Below are 14,230 nucleotides of genomic sequence, written 5' to 3'. Positions count from 1 at the left end.
CCCACAGTGGGACTTATTAACCCTTTAGATTTTGCCTTTCCGAAGTTGAATAGGGACTATGAGATGTAGAGGGAAGGGGAGTGTGGGATGTATCTGAATTTGAGGTGCATCATGCCCACTCCTGTATGTGGACTGAACGAGGTGCCTTGAGCAGATAGGTGTAGGCAGAAAGACCGTGTCGGCTATACTCACAATTTGAGTTTTTGAACTGATGGGGAAGAAAATAGTCCCTTAGTCTGACTTGCACAGAAGAACTACAGGTTATCTGGGACAATAGCGTTGTGAGGTAAAACCCAGCGCCAGGGCAGGCAGAATGGGGAAGGGGAGCAGGTTTCTGTTGTTTCTGAACAAGGTAGCTGGATGTCTTGGACGTGTTCCAGAAGGATTGTGAGGGCAAAAGCCCTGAGACGTTGGCCACGTGCCTGCTGCTAAGGTATGCCCTTGGCAAATCCAGAGAACAAATTTTGTAAAGCCTTTGCCTTGAGAGGCCAGGAGCAAGCCATGATACTCAACTGTGTGGGCTTATGAGCTTACATGATAGGCAAATGGAGAAAGTTATTTTGCTGTGATTAGAAACAGGGATTGGGTTGCAGCTTGGGTTCAATCAAGCAGCAGCAGCTTATTGTTACAGGTTTTTTCAGGAGCATCACGAATACCTCAGCCTGTTGATAGAGTAAGAGGTGTCAGATTTTGTTGGTGAGGATGGGATTCTACAGTCCTGTAACCATGGCTCCTGACTTTCAGGTCCACGAGTGGTGTGTTCCTCTGCCTCACTTCTCCTTTCTCTTCTTAAGCGATGATGAACGATACCGCTACTACAGCCGAGAGCGCAGCTACGACTTTGAGCGCGACTACTGCCGGAGTCGAGATCGCAGCAGGGAACGAGAGGATCGTCACCGAGAGCGCAGGCACAGAGACAAAGAGGAGAGCAGCAAGCATAAGTCTTCAAGACGGTAAGAGCTGTCCAGGGTTGAACTGGGCTGTTGCTGGGATCACCCCTTAGCTGCAGACAAGAAGGTTGATGTTCTCAGAGTGAACTGTCGCCCTGGGTCATACTGCCTGCCTGTGACCTGCCGATGTCCCGAGACGTGACGCCCAGGCAGGGAAAGCGCTCTCGGGCTTGTACCTGGGCAGGAGGCAGGACTGCCTGTAATAGGGAGAGGAGTACTTGGTGTTTGTAAATTCTCAGTAAGGCAGCTGGCGGGATGTCAAATCACTGCCAACAAAATTGCAGCGCTGATTGACAAAGGAGAGCTTAACCTCTGCTAAACATCACATCAGGCCAGCATAGCTGCCGCTGTTAAGAAAGTACACACAAAGGAAAATGCAAAACCATAACGGAAGCATCAGCTTTCAGTATCCTGTGTTCCTGTGTGGAAAAGAAGAGCTCTCTTCAGCCTGTAACCTGAAATTTCCTCTTGGAGCAGGAGGCTGAGCACGGCACGATCAGAGCTCTGTGCCCGGTGCTTCTGATAGTGAGGTTGAGATGATCTGGACAAAGGTGAAACACTTGGAGCAGAGCAGGATGTCCTAAAACCCCAGCTTTTCTGGAGAAAATGTATTTGCTGCAGATGGCCATCCTGTGAGAGCGTTCTTCCAGCAAAGTAACAGGTCCGGTCGCTGCTCTGAGGCCATGCTCAGTTGCCGTGGCAATTTACATCCTGGCAATGACTTGAGCAGACTTGCTCGGTTTTTTGGTGCTTCAGCTTACTTCCTTCTTTTAGATGAAATTCCTGTCAGCTCTGCAGGTAACTACCCTTATTTTGAAATTGATATCAGAAAAACTCCTACCTAGTGACTGGAGGCAAAAGGCTGTTCTCATGAGTAAGTTCTCAAGAAAGGACTGATTGCTGAAGGGTCGGAAACAAAGTGATGGGAAGAAAGGCAAGGACCATAATCAAAATTGAATACAAAGCAAAGGGAAGCTGAACCGAACCAGACTGACAAGACAATAGCTTTAAGGGTTATTTTTCAGCTTCCTCTACTCAGAATTGAAATCTAGCGTTAGATACCTGACTGCACGAACAGGATGGAATTCCCCAAAGCAGTGTCGGAATCTGCTTGAGAGCTGGATTTACAGAGCTGGGCTACAGCACGAGGTGGGAATGAGGCGACTTTTCCTCTGCTCCTTAAACCACACAGAGATACTCTCTGTCTTGCTCCAAGTGGTAGGATGGGAGGGAAGCGTTTGTTACCTAAAGCAAATGGAGGAATACTTTTTGTTTAAGGCCATTTCGAGTGCATGCCAGAGTCCCTGCTTGAGGCACTTTGAGATTTGAGCCTGTTTAAGGCGTTTGCAGGAGGATGAAAGGGTCTCCTTGTCGTCTCCAGTTCACTGCAAATTGACCAGTCTGAAGGAAATCACTGATGCTTGTTTAAATATTAAAGGACAGTCACATTGTTCAAGCATAAGCCACTGCCGCCTTGCTGTCCACACGGTGGCTGAAGATGGCTTGAGGAGAGGCAGCAGTCTTTTTTTTTATTACTTTTTATTTTAATGACTATGAAACCGTTTATTAAACAAGGCAGAAAATTACTTGAAGCCAGGAGCTTTTCAGCCAGGGCTTCAGTGGTTCAGCCAGTTAGGTGTCTCTGCTGCTAAACTGGTATCCCAGCTGTGGGTGAGAATGTGTCTCTACACCTGACTGTCCCCACTCGAGGAGCTGGGTGTCTGTACTGTGTGACCGTACGTCTTCCTGCAGTAAATTTAATCTGCTTTTTCCTGTACTCCATGCTCTGTTTTAATTCTGCCACCTTCACACCACGATCAGCTCTAGAGACCTCACTTGGTTTTCAACCTGTGAGGAGAAATAATTGCACGTTTGAGAAGCAGCAGAAAATCTCCTCCCAGGAGGGGCCAAGAACCAGAGTGGACAAAACCAGAGCTCCCACCTTTCCCTGATGGGAGACAGAGGCTGATCTCTGGGCGGGCTGTGTCAGGCACGCTGCGCATACACAGCACAGCTGGCTGTGCTCAGGGCTGCAGGGCTCAGAGCATCCACAACCTGCTCAGAGTTACTTCTGGCTGGGATTTTTCCCAGGTCACAGAAATCCTGTCCAGCTGCATCTGGAAAACAAGTCTGGGTGAGGAGAGAGAGGAGGTTTTAGAGCACAGAGCTACTGAAGTGCCAGGTCACTTGTGAGTAAGCAGAAGTAGAACTAGGATCTGCCTCCCCTTAGGAAACGCTTGTTTCTCTAGCTACATTGATCCCTTTTTTGCCTCTAGTCCAGGGATTTCCCCAGAGGTTGAGAGGAGTGAAAGTTTCAAACACCTCTCAGATTTCAGACTCTTCCTTCTCTCAGCAGGCTCAGTGCTTCACATCGAAGCTTGAGATGTGTCAAAACTGTTAGAGCTCCCTTAGGAGTGGAAAGGACACACAAATGTTGCTTATAAAAACTATCCAAATATTATTCCGACAGCAGTCTCTCCAGTACGCTGCCTGCCTCGCCCGGGTGCTGATGCAGCGTGTGGTGTAAAGCAACCACCTCCAGCGGTTTGCCTAACCTGCCCTTGGTTCAGCCACATGCGATATCAGATCGTCCCAAATAAACACGACGAAGCCTTTCAGTGGCACGGTGATGCCCTCAGCACTTCCGGTCTGTCTGTTCATCCTAGATCAAAGCGCTCTGTCCCCACGCGTGCCGTAGTCAGTGCGTGTGGGTCTCTTCTGCGGCAGAGCTGTGCTGATGCAGGCTCTGATGTAACTCTCTTCTCCCTTTTCTTCCCCGCCACAGCAAGCAACATGAGAGCGAGGAGGGGGAGAGTCATCGGCGTCACAAGCACAAAAAGAACAAGCGTAGCAAAGAGGAGAAGGAGGCCAGCGAAGATGGTGCCCAGGAGGGAGAGGAGCAGGATGCCAAGGAGTAACCCCGGCCCACCGCCAGCCCTCAGGAGGAACTCGCTCCCTTTGCGCCAGCCTGGCATTGGTGATGTTTTGGTTTGGGGGGTTGATTTTTTTTATTTTTAATCCCACCCCCCCCGCCCCGCAGGGAAGAGAGGCTGACTCTGGGCGAGCAGTGAAGCATGTGGCAGCAGTGAGAGCTGAGCCTGCACATGCAGTTAAACCTTTTTTTTTTTTTTTTATACGAGACAAAATACAGCAGTACTAGTATACAGAGCACTGAGCTACTCTACTCATAAACATCCCTAGGGAGAACTTTGTTGTATCAGATCCTATGGTTTCTGATGGAAGATGGCTTCAGCTGAAACTAACGCATTTAGGTAATAGTTTTTGTTTATTTTTTGTCATCATCATTCCTTTTTGAAAAATAGGACAGTAAGTGCGACTTGAAATTTATTGTCCAAAGAAAAGTGTGACTTAGATCCTGAGAGCCAGCTTAGAGTCTGGCTTCTAGTAGTGAAAAGTCTCATCCCCAAATAAATTTCTTTATAGCTACAAAAATGTCTTCTGATTTCTCTGGGGCCAGCCGGGCAGCACGTGAGGAGGAACTGCTTTTACTGCTTTGGTCTGACGGCTCTGAGAAGCTGTCGCCTGTGTTTACAGAGGGTCTGCAAAGCCTTCAAACCTAGGTGGTTTGGTTTTTTTTATCCCTTGCAAAAATAGTTCTATCATATATTACATGTATAAGTGGGAAATCAATGGAAGACCCATAGTGAGAGCATGAGTTTCTCTTTAATCAGTTTTGACTAAATTTTTTTTTTTTTTTTAACTAAGAGTTGAGCTGAATAATCTAGCATGGTAGAGAACATGAAGTCCCATCTAGCAGTTTGCCCTCATGGGGTTGGCTTATTTCTATTTGGTTATCATCACCAACACTCCTGTGCAATGCATTCCTTTCCCCCAGACCTCAAAATAAATTCAGTCAAATTCCAAAGTTTGTTTGGACTTAGTATTGGTTGGGGAGGGTGGCACCAGCGATGGTTCTGGGTGGGAAGAACAGGGGAAATAATTTTGAGGGCTTTTGGTATGTCTGGTACTTAGGATATACTGCGCTTCCGTTTGGGTGAGTCCACAAGTGTCTCATTTTTAAGTATCTTCTGCTACTTTGACTTGTTATTTAAAACTGTCTTAAATCTTTGCCCTAAAATAATATGGTTCTGAAATGGTATGGGGTTTTTTTTGTATTGTAATTGCACAAGTCTGAGTGTCGTGTGAAGCCTTCCAACCTTAGGCACTTGAGTCGGGATAGCACCATGGTAGCAGTTTATATGCTATGACAGTGCATTTGATGACTCATTAACTGCAAAACCTTTGGGAGAAGAAGAGAGTGGGGGATTGGTTTGTGTTTTGTTTTTCATGTAGCTTTTTAAAGGTGCTTTGAGATCATGGGAAACGTGGGTGCAGTGGGGAGGCGTGTGCACCGAACCAGAGTTAAAGGGCAAGGGCCTGGAATCGGGCTTCAAAGTATTCCTCCCTCTGCAGCCACGTCAGCGTTCTGGTAGAACACGGCGGTTCAGGCATACGGCATCTCTCAGCGGTCGCCTGCTCGGGCATCAGACAAGGGCAGCGGTGCTGTGCTGAGAGGCGAGCTGCAGGCATCCCAGCTCCCGGCACTGAGCGGGCAGAAGCCTCCTGGCACGCTTCTCCTGGGGTCAGGGTGGTGGGTTCAGCTGTGATTGCCCCATAGCTTTCAGGATCTTGGGATGAACTTGCTTTTATCCAGTTGTGGCATGGCGTGGGCGGAGGAGAAATCAAAACAAAAGTGGCGGGAAGGATTCAAGAGTGCTCGGTACGTGCCCCCTGGAAGCAGACTTGGCTGCAGCGCAGTCTGCTCCGCTTCAGAGCACAGGCTCGCTTGCAGACAGGGGAGCATCAAGTGGGAGAGGGGCCAAGCATCCTTGCCCGCACCTCCATAACAAGTCTGTATTCTGTAACTATGAAATCTGGTATTTTTTTCTTTCCAGACCATGAGCTCTGACAGGGCTAGAGCAGCTAGCACCAAAGGGAAGGCCAGGCAGTGCTCCCCAGCCCACTCTGAGCTGGCTTTCGCCTGGCTTGAATCAGGAAAAAATGCTGGCAATAGAGTTTTATGCCAAGGTAAGTCTAGGGTTTGGCCCCCAGTCAGTAGCATTTTGTCCATTTTTGCACACTAAGGTGTCCGTGGTGCCTCTCCGTGGGTGGATAGAGCTATTCTACATCCAGTCCCCTAGGCTCTCGCTCTGTTTGCGGAGGTGACAGAAGCTACTCAACCTGTAAATAGGTATAATTAATGGTGGTGGCATCCAGGCTGCATCCCTCGGCACCTGGGCTTATTGCTGGTGGTGTGGGGGAGGGGACGGAGAATCGTGTATTGGCATGTCAGTGCTGCAGCTTCCTCTGGTGTTTTTTGAATGTTTTTACAGACGGACCCAAGTCCTTTACTGATGTTCGCAGGCTTATGCTGCCAGAAGCAGCTGTGAATTCAAGGGAAACAGTTTGAAATGTTTTTATTTTAATGAAATAAATAGAGGTGAAATGTTTGCCTTTAATGTATTAGAGAAGTGTAAAGGTGGGGCTTTGGAAATAATCTTTACTTGCATCAGGTAACTACTGCAGGTTTCATGGTCGTGTTCCCTGGGGATACTGAATGGTGACTCTCGTAATTCTCAGGAAAGAGGCCAGTTCTTGGGCCGGAGCAAAGCTGGAGCGGAGACACGGGCCTGTGCATTACTGAGTGCAGAATGCCCCAGGCACCGAGCATCGCCAAGAGGGTGAACTTCACAGCCGGAGATGAGCACTCGCACAAGTCTTACTACACAAGTGCCAGCCAGCTTAATGGGGAGAGAAGGTGTAAGGCATCTGGGGCACCCTCTGGCAGGTCCTTTGGCTCCTGACAGTGTGAAATGGGCACAGCACTAAGGAGGAGAGAGGCTAATTTCATTACGGTTGTGCAGCAGGGAGTTTATGGCAATGCTGCCTTTCTCCCATTCCAGTCAGGGATGTTTTGTGCTGCCTGCACTGCAGTAGTAGAAATGACAACAAAACCTGACCCAGCCCAGACATGCAATTCCTCTGGGAGCAACAGCGGCAGCCCCAGCGTTGCCTCGTAGTTGCTGAGCTGTGCAGCACACCGAATGGGGGAGTTAAGCCTCGTTAAATAAAGCTTTATTTATTTCCTGGGTTAGCTTTTCAGTCCAGTGACTTCTGAGCCCCACAGGCACTAGTGGGCTGTGGCCAGCCTCGCAGACAGGAGCCAGGGGCACAGCTGAGGGGAAGGGTAGGTGGGATTTACTTTTGTTCAGGTTTTTTTCCCAGTCACAGCCATAGCGTATTTTGGGACAGCCCAGCTCCTCTCCTGGGAGAAGCAGAAGACAATTACACTATTTCCTGCCTCAGAAGGTCAGTTTCTTGGAGAAGTGTGTGTTGTTGAGGTGACCTATTCTGGGGGTGTTAGCTGATACACTGGAAAGGAAGGTTAAAAAACCACCTATAATACATGTTTTTCAGTAATATTACAATAATTTATAAAGGCATCAAAACAAATTTGACATCTATTATTAACAAGCTGATCTTGGAAACAACACTTAAATTACTAGGACATTTTGGTGAAGTTGAAGGCACCTTGAAACGAGATGGAATGATGGTAAAACTCATGCTGCCTTCTGCAGCATCCTCTTCATTTAACCTGCCTGACCACCAGCTGCATGGCTTTTTCCTGGCTTTACACAAGTGATATTTGGTGCTACTCGGTAGGCATTGCCCTCTCTCTAGCTACATAAATATTTACTGCTCCATACCAGGCACAGATTCTGCACATTGATGGGAAAGAGACAAAAATTGCTTCAGGTTTTTCTGTTCCTTTGTGTCAGACAGAGGTCGAGTGACTAGTTTTCCACAGGCACCTTTCTGACGTTTGATTGAATGATTTTGCTCTCAGCATTCAGTAGGAACAACAGGAAAAAAAGGCCCCAGAGCCCAGCTGGCCACACACTGTTTCTGCTGTCAAAGTCCACAGCAGTATTTATCAACCAAACAAAGAGCCACACCATGTGCCAGGGAAGCTTTTGTGACGACTGGATCCTAAGCTACTTCTGTATAATAGACTCTGATAACAGGCCCTGCTATATACTGCCTTAAGCTAACAGCCAAAGGAAGTGAAGTCACTCCGTAAGTAAACAGCTAAGTCATCTAGCAAGGAACAATTCTACTCTGCAGTAATCGCTAATTGCAAAGTAGCCAACCCTAAGAAAAGCACTGCTTAAGACAATGATGGGCACTTACCTGCAGTCAGGTTACTACAACAAGGAATTAAACAGTCTTTTTAGGTGGCATTTTTACAGGCAAGAGGAACTCCTTTGATTCTTATAGTCTGAGCTGGCCCCATAAAAGGTACAGCAGAAACAGTGTAAGAGGAAAGATCTCTCTCAATGCAACCTGGTTTGAGAAAGATCTGTCATATCTACTGCTGATTAACAACCTTCTAAAAAAGGAGGGAATTGCTTTATGCAAAGTTTCCAGGTAGGAACTTAGCAAGGTATCACAAGTCAAACCCACCTGCCTTGGCTTCAGTTCTGTTCTTCTGAGTTTGAACTATACGGTGGATTTGAACTGAAGCCAAAGGGGCCACACTCTCCTTCCAGAGGTAGCTTATTTCATACAGTTGGTGCAATGCAGCAGAGGCAGCCAGCGACCCTCCGAGCTCACCCTGATCCAGTGAGTTGATAGTTTGCTCCAGCTGCAAGAGGGACGTGAACACAACTGCAGGAGCTCATCTCACATGCCTGACAGTACCGGTGCTGTGTCAGGTACATCTGCATCTGGTCACTGGGAAACTGATAAAAATATGACAGCATCCTGGGACAGAGGTTTCTTGTAACAAGCCTGTTTACTTCATCATCTGCCTTCTGTGGGGAAGCTGGTCAAAACCAGGGAAACCAAGCTGAGGAAGGGGATGAAAATGAAACAAGTTTCTTATCTCATCTCTGGCTGCTGTGACAGATGCACTTGACTCCTTCACTAAACTGTCAGTAGTTTGGTACAGGCTCCAAAGGGGGTAAAGGCCTAAGCTGTAACCGGGCCAAGAACTTCTCTAGTTCCAGTCTGTTCTGTGAAAACCCACAAAGGAGCAGTGACACAGTGCGCATCGATGCATATGAGCTTGGAACACCAATCGTGTGATTAACACATGAATAGCGGGTGGCTTTTCCACCACTCGCTCATCAAGGAACAAAGAAAGTTGTGTGTACAGGGAGTCTCACGCGTACCTTTCCCATCGCATGTAATTTGACTACAAGCCAACCACTTTATCCTGTAAATATGACAGCCTAAGTGAGCCGCCTCTGTGCACTGGCTGCGTGGTGGTGATCTCCCCTTGAGCTGAGACACCTCTCAGGGTTGCTCCTCGAGGCTGGGAGACCTCTCACCAACTGCAGATCTCTGGTAAGCGACCAACATCACGCGTAACCTTGTATTATGGTAACTTTGATTTGTGTTTTGGTAGTTTTGAATCATTATTTTATCCTTTGTGCAGTAAGAGTGAACCTTGCCATCGAACTTTAACAAAGTGCATCGAACTTTTACATCATATTTCAATGAAACCGCTTTTGCTGATACCTTTGACAGTGGTTCTTTAAGCGGCCTAAATCACCCATTCGCAACAAATTGGCATAGCTGGCAGGATCCTAAATCAGGATTCGTGACAGCTACCTGGTGATAGGACCTTCATACAAGTCAGCACAGCTCCAGCACGCTAACCTAGCAGTTCTTCAGCTGTCAGCTGAGAGTTACAACTGTTCTTTTAATGTATAAACACATTCATTAGGTTTCAGTAACCTAAAAACATCAAAACTGGGAGCTATAGGAACTGCTTAATTTGGTCCACATCCTTACAGTTTTATTAGTGGCTTTTAAAAGCATGTATAAAATGACTCAATGTCCAAGAATGGCAGTCAGAGAGCAGTAGCAGAACTGTATTAAACTAGCAGGGGAAACCAGACAGTCAAGCCTGGTTTAACCTGTTCAAAATACTAAATGGAAAGCAGAGCTCTAAAATTGAGGAAAGCGCCTCAAAGGCAATTTGTAGAGAAACACTGGAAAAAGAGCTTTCTCTGCACCACCAATTCTAAGGAGCTTTAATGAGCCCAGGAAGCTACAACAACTGTTCAGATTAACCATTACTTTGAATCCAGCGACCAGATTTGCTGATAACCTCAGCGCAGTAAAGAAATGTTTTCTCCAAAAAGGAAGCTAGAAGTCTTCCATGGCAATACGCTGTGTAGCAAGAGTTCAGCATTCCCTTATCTGTCAGATGTTTAGCTTTGTGTGATGGCCAACTGATACCTGAAACTATTGTGTTTTGTTTGAGCTTTCACACGAGGCTTCCCGGCCAGGACACCACGGTAAGCGTGACTTTGTTCCTTTGCTCCTTCAGCATTGGGATTAGTTCCGAGTTGCTCATTCCTATTGCTGGCACTCCATTTACTGCCACTATTTCATCTCCACACCTAATCAGAAGACAGGAAACATGATTGTCAGGACTTATTTAATTATTGTTAACACTGCACCCTAGGACCCCCAAGGTCATCTAGCCCACCCTGAGCCCAGATCATCAACTCTTTGTTGAAGCAACTTTTTCACTTGATGAAAGATTAGGGGCAAGGAATGGATGCAAGCAGTGAGTGGTTGCTTCTGAGTCAAAGAGGACAAGGGTAAAGGAGGACGCTGCTGGTACTTGAGTGTCACAGCAGTGAAGGTCACCAGCAGCGTGACCAGCCAGGCCAGTCAGCAGAGGGAAACGTTAGAGAAAATGAATTTGTGCTGATAAACACACCAAGGTCACTCCTACAGCTACTTGACTGGCAACCACTAAGCTGAAGTGCTCACGACACTGAAGCATGCTGCCACATTGTAGCTCAACACAATAGAGGTTTCAGAGTCCAGCCTGATCCGCCAACCTCCGTGGCACACCAAGCTACCTTCTGCATGGTTGTACCGTTCAGCTGTCACGATGTGAGGTGCTGCAGCCAGCCAGCCACCTTCCTTGTGTCTAGTGGGGAAAGTGCATTGCTGTCCTAGCAGTCAGACAGGAACCCAGCTGACTCCAGTCCTCCCACCAAGGCTCTGACCCAGCTCTGTTCTTTCACACTGTTTTCAGGGGAGCAAAGCCCAGCTCCCTACACCGAAGCTATGTCCCCTGCAAGACAGCAGCCTTGCTTCTATTTTTTTTTACAGTCCTGCACTCGCAGCCTGCTGCATGCTTGCTGAGAAGCCAGCTCTGTTGGTTCCCAGAGATAACACTGCAAGAGAGTTCTGTGGGGTTCTCCAGCTCTACTCCCTGCGATTACTAACAAACGTGTCAGCAAAGCTTGTTTTAAGTTTCCTGCGCAGGAGGGCTTTTGTTGCTTCCATTGGGATACTCTTCCTAACCCAGGCAATTTTATACCCTGGAACCTCCAAGACTCTTCTCAAACATCCCACTTCTACTTTTATCTAATTACTCAATTAAAACGTTTACAGCCTTTTAAAATGTAACTGTTAATTTCTTTTAGTTGCACCTTTATAGAGAAACCAAAACACTCATTAATTAATGAGTTAACATTAATGAGTTAACTCAGACTTAAGTTTGTTACAACGTTGGGAACAGTATTAACTGCACAAATGAGTGTCTAAGAATTAGAAGTCATTAACTTCTAGCTCAACTAGTTTAGTTAAAAGGGTAAAAGACAGCCCCTCAGTAAAGCAGTGCATGCTGACGTAAGTACTGATAGTGTTTCTGACACAAACACCAGAGATCCACAGCGCAGCTCATACGTACTTTAGTTTCCCGTCTCGGAAGGCAGGAGTCCCGGGCACTATGGTTTTGATGAAGAATGGCTGGTTTCCTTTGCTTTCCTCAAAGCCTCCAACAATGCTGAAGCCCCAGCTTTCCAGGTTACCTTTACTAAGGACGATGTCTTGACAGCAGTGAAGGTAGCTGTGAAGACAGGCACGGTCAAAACAGAGAAAGCTTATGAGTGTATTTCAAGGAAAACTACCTAACCAGAAAATTATGTTTTTCCTTGCAGAAAGCACAGCTATTTATTTATTTATTATAAACAGCCTCATATTTATTTTCTTTTTTTTTAAGGACTTGATGCAGCCCCTTTGCAGGGTATGTTACATGGATAATTCTCAAATCTGAAGATGCCAGTCTTTTAGAAATCTTTTCTCAGTATTGTCAGTGCTAGTTTAAGAGTTAATAGAAAAACACCATTCTCTAAAGGGGTTTGTGACTTGAAAGATTCATTAATAACTTCATGAATTCTACTAATGAACATGCACAGTACTAGCGACAAAAATAAATTCGTGAACAGCAATTACACCCATGCAATTCATGAGAATTAAGCTTTTTTTAATTCCATCTGTATACTACACGCTTGGTACAATGAAGCTATTCAGCAGCTACGTGTCACTGATGGAAAGCAAACATATGAGGTATGGCAGCCTTTCTTCTGCTAATACCAAATTGGAATATGAAAGGTCTTTCCTGCAGGACCTACACCCAGGATTGCTGTGTACAGTAAGATACTGGACTCCTTGGAGAGAGATCACAGGCCACTCTTTTTGAACGCCAGCCACCGAGGTGTATCTTCTCAGTAAGCCTGGAGTATGCTGCAATGCCAGGGCTGCCCTGGAGAACGTGATATATAAGCGCTAACAGCACTTGCTCCTTGAGTTTGTAGCACAAAAGACATGCAAAGCCTTTGCGTGGCGTCTGAAAAGGTGCGGCAGGAGCGCAGGCAAGCATCTCATGTACTCTGGCTCACAGTCAGGTTACATTCTGGCACCGAGGCGCTGCCAGAGCTACACTGTGTGAAAATGCCGCTGATCACCCCACTGAGGTATTCCAGCAGCTAAACTTTTCCTAATAAACGTTTTTGCCTCAAGGGCTTTGCTTGAGCAGTTTGCAGACGAGTTTCAGATTTCAAAAGCCTTCTCAGTTAACTTCTCAACTTCTCAAAGATCCAATTATCTACTTTCAAACTGTAATTTACTTTTGTATGAGTTCTTCACACATAAAGTTCTGGCTTACTGATGCTTCCATGGTTTTCTTCTACTGGTCCTACACAAGTTTAAAAATGCAGCTATGAGAAATGTATGTGGCAGCTAGTGCAAATAAATAGCCCAGAGAGCAAGAGTGATAAGCACTATGTCAGCATAGAACATAAAAAAAAGTTAGACACATTCTCCAAGAGCTGGAAAAGGCTGTTTGCTAGAAATCAGTTTTCCATATGAAAAAAGGTTTTTAGGAAGAGAAATGGTAATTTACTATAATGGAAAATGACTGTGGGAAAAGAATTTTAGACTTTACCAAAAGTAAAGGTACAAGTTTTATTCTAACAAACACCCTGCTGAGTTTGCAGTTCTGCATCTCTTTCAGAGTTTGCAGAGTGTGCTGCTCCAGCAGGGCCATGGCAGGGAGCACCTAACAGTTGTTGCAGAAAGAGCTCAGACTTCATGGAGACTGGCTTCGGATAAACCTCAAGGAAGAAGGCAGGAGGCACACTGCTTTTCCACCCCCTGAGAATTATCCATAAGCCATACTGTGCACAGTTACTGTCTTCAAGAGTCAAAGCTTTTTCAGAGAGAAGATAAAACAATCTGTAAACTTGGTATTTCTAGTATCTTTGGGATTCAGTGTGTAATGAATTAGGGGACACACCCCCTCCAAACCAGTATAAAATACCATCTCAAAATGCTATCATAAACATAGTGATTTAACATAATACTATGAAGAAATCAAGTAAAGTTCCTATGCTGTCTTCTGTGACATATACAATGGCAATGATAAACATTCAGTACCAATAAGTAGTAGCATACAATTAACTTGGAACACTCACTGCCACCATTAATAACAAAGCAAAGAATGGAGAAAGAGTAAGTTTACAAGGACAGTAGAGCTACCCACACTTGTATTACAAGACAGAAAATCCAAGAAAGATACCAGCCACCTGGTTCAGTACGGGCAATACTAGTTGCCTGAGGTTAGACGGAAAAATATTACTACACTGTCCCTCTTATGGGGATGTTTGTACCTTCATTGGAAGTATGCAGCACTGGCCATAGTCAGAGGTGGAAGATGCTCCAAGCTTACATGCCAAATGCTGTGGTATGAAAGTAGCCTTAGGAGCACAGAGTGGTTTTGGGTTTTGTTTGTTTGTTTGTTTGGGGGGGGGGGGTTTGGATTTTTAAGGAAGAATGTGACCAAGATGCTCATGTTATTCCCTCTGTTACCCAGGCTCGCAAGAAAGGCGCAAGACGAGGGCTGTCATCTCTCTCCTAAAACACTTCCGCAACAGTAGTCTGGCATA

The 14,230-nt window shown here is 46.0% G+C and overlaps 2 protein-coding genes across 4 annotated transcripts in view; one reads left to right on the top strand and one right to left on the bottom strand.

The window, feature by feature from the left end:
* Window positions 1-4,919, top strand: part of LOC140658510 (uncharacterized) — a 28,345-nt gene extending 23,426 nt beyond the window's left edge. Inside the window, exons 15-16 of the mRNA XM_072877038.1 lie at window positions 795-953; window positions 3,736-4,919. Coding sequence (XP_072733139.1) covers window positions 795-953; window positions 3,736-3,868 — 292 coding nt within the window. The 3' untranslated portion in view covers window positions 3,869-4,919. The remainder of the gene's footprint in view (window positions 1-794; window positions 954-3,735) is intronic.
* Window positions 4,920-6,296: 1,377 nt separating this feature from the next.
* LOC140658509 (ligand of Numb protein X 2-like) overlaps window positions 6,297-14,230 on the bottom strand; it is a 34,547-nt gene continuing 26,613 nt past the window's right edge. For 2 of the 3 annotated variants that reach the window (XM_072877036.1, XM_072877037.1), the window contains exons 9-10: window positions 11,695-11,853; window positions 6,297-10,384 (exon numbers count right to left, since the gene is read on the bottom strand). In XM_072877036.1, coding sequence (XP_072733137.1) covers window positions 10,249-10,384; window positions 11,695-11,853 — 295 coding nt within the window. In that variant the 3' untranslated portion in view covers window positions 6,297-10,248. The remainder of the gene's footprint in view (window positions 10,385-11,694; window positions 11,854-14,230) is intronic. The other variant, XM_072877035.1, reaches the window with a different exon arrangement.

The sequence above is a fragment of the Ciconia boyciana genome, chromosome 12, assembly GCF_034638445.1.
Source record: "Ciconia boyciana chromosome 12, ASM3463844v1, whole genome shotgun sequence".
Lineage (NCBI taxonomy): Eukaryota > Metazoa > Chordata > Aves > Ciconiiformes > Ciconiidae > Ciconia > Ciconia boyciana.
Note: the sequence above shows the minus strand (reverse complement) of the source record. Positions and strands in the feature narration are given on the sequence as shown.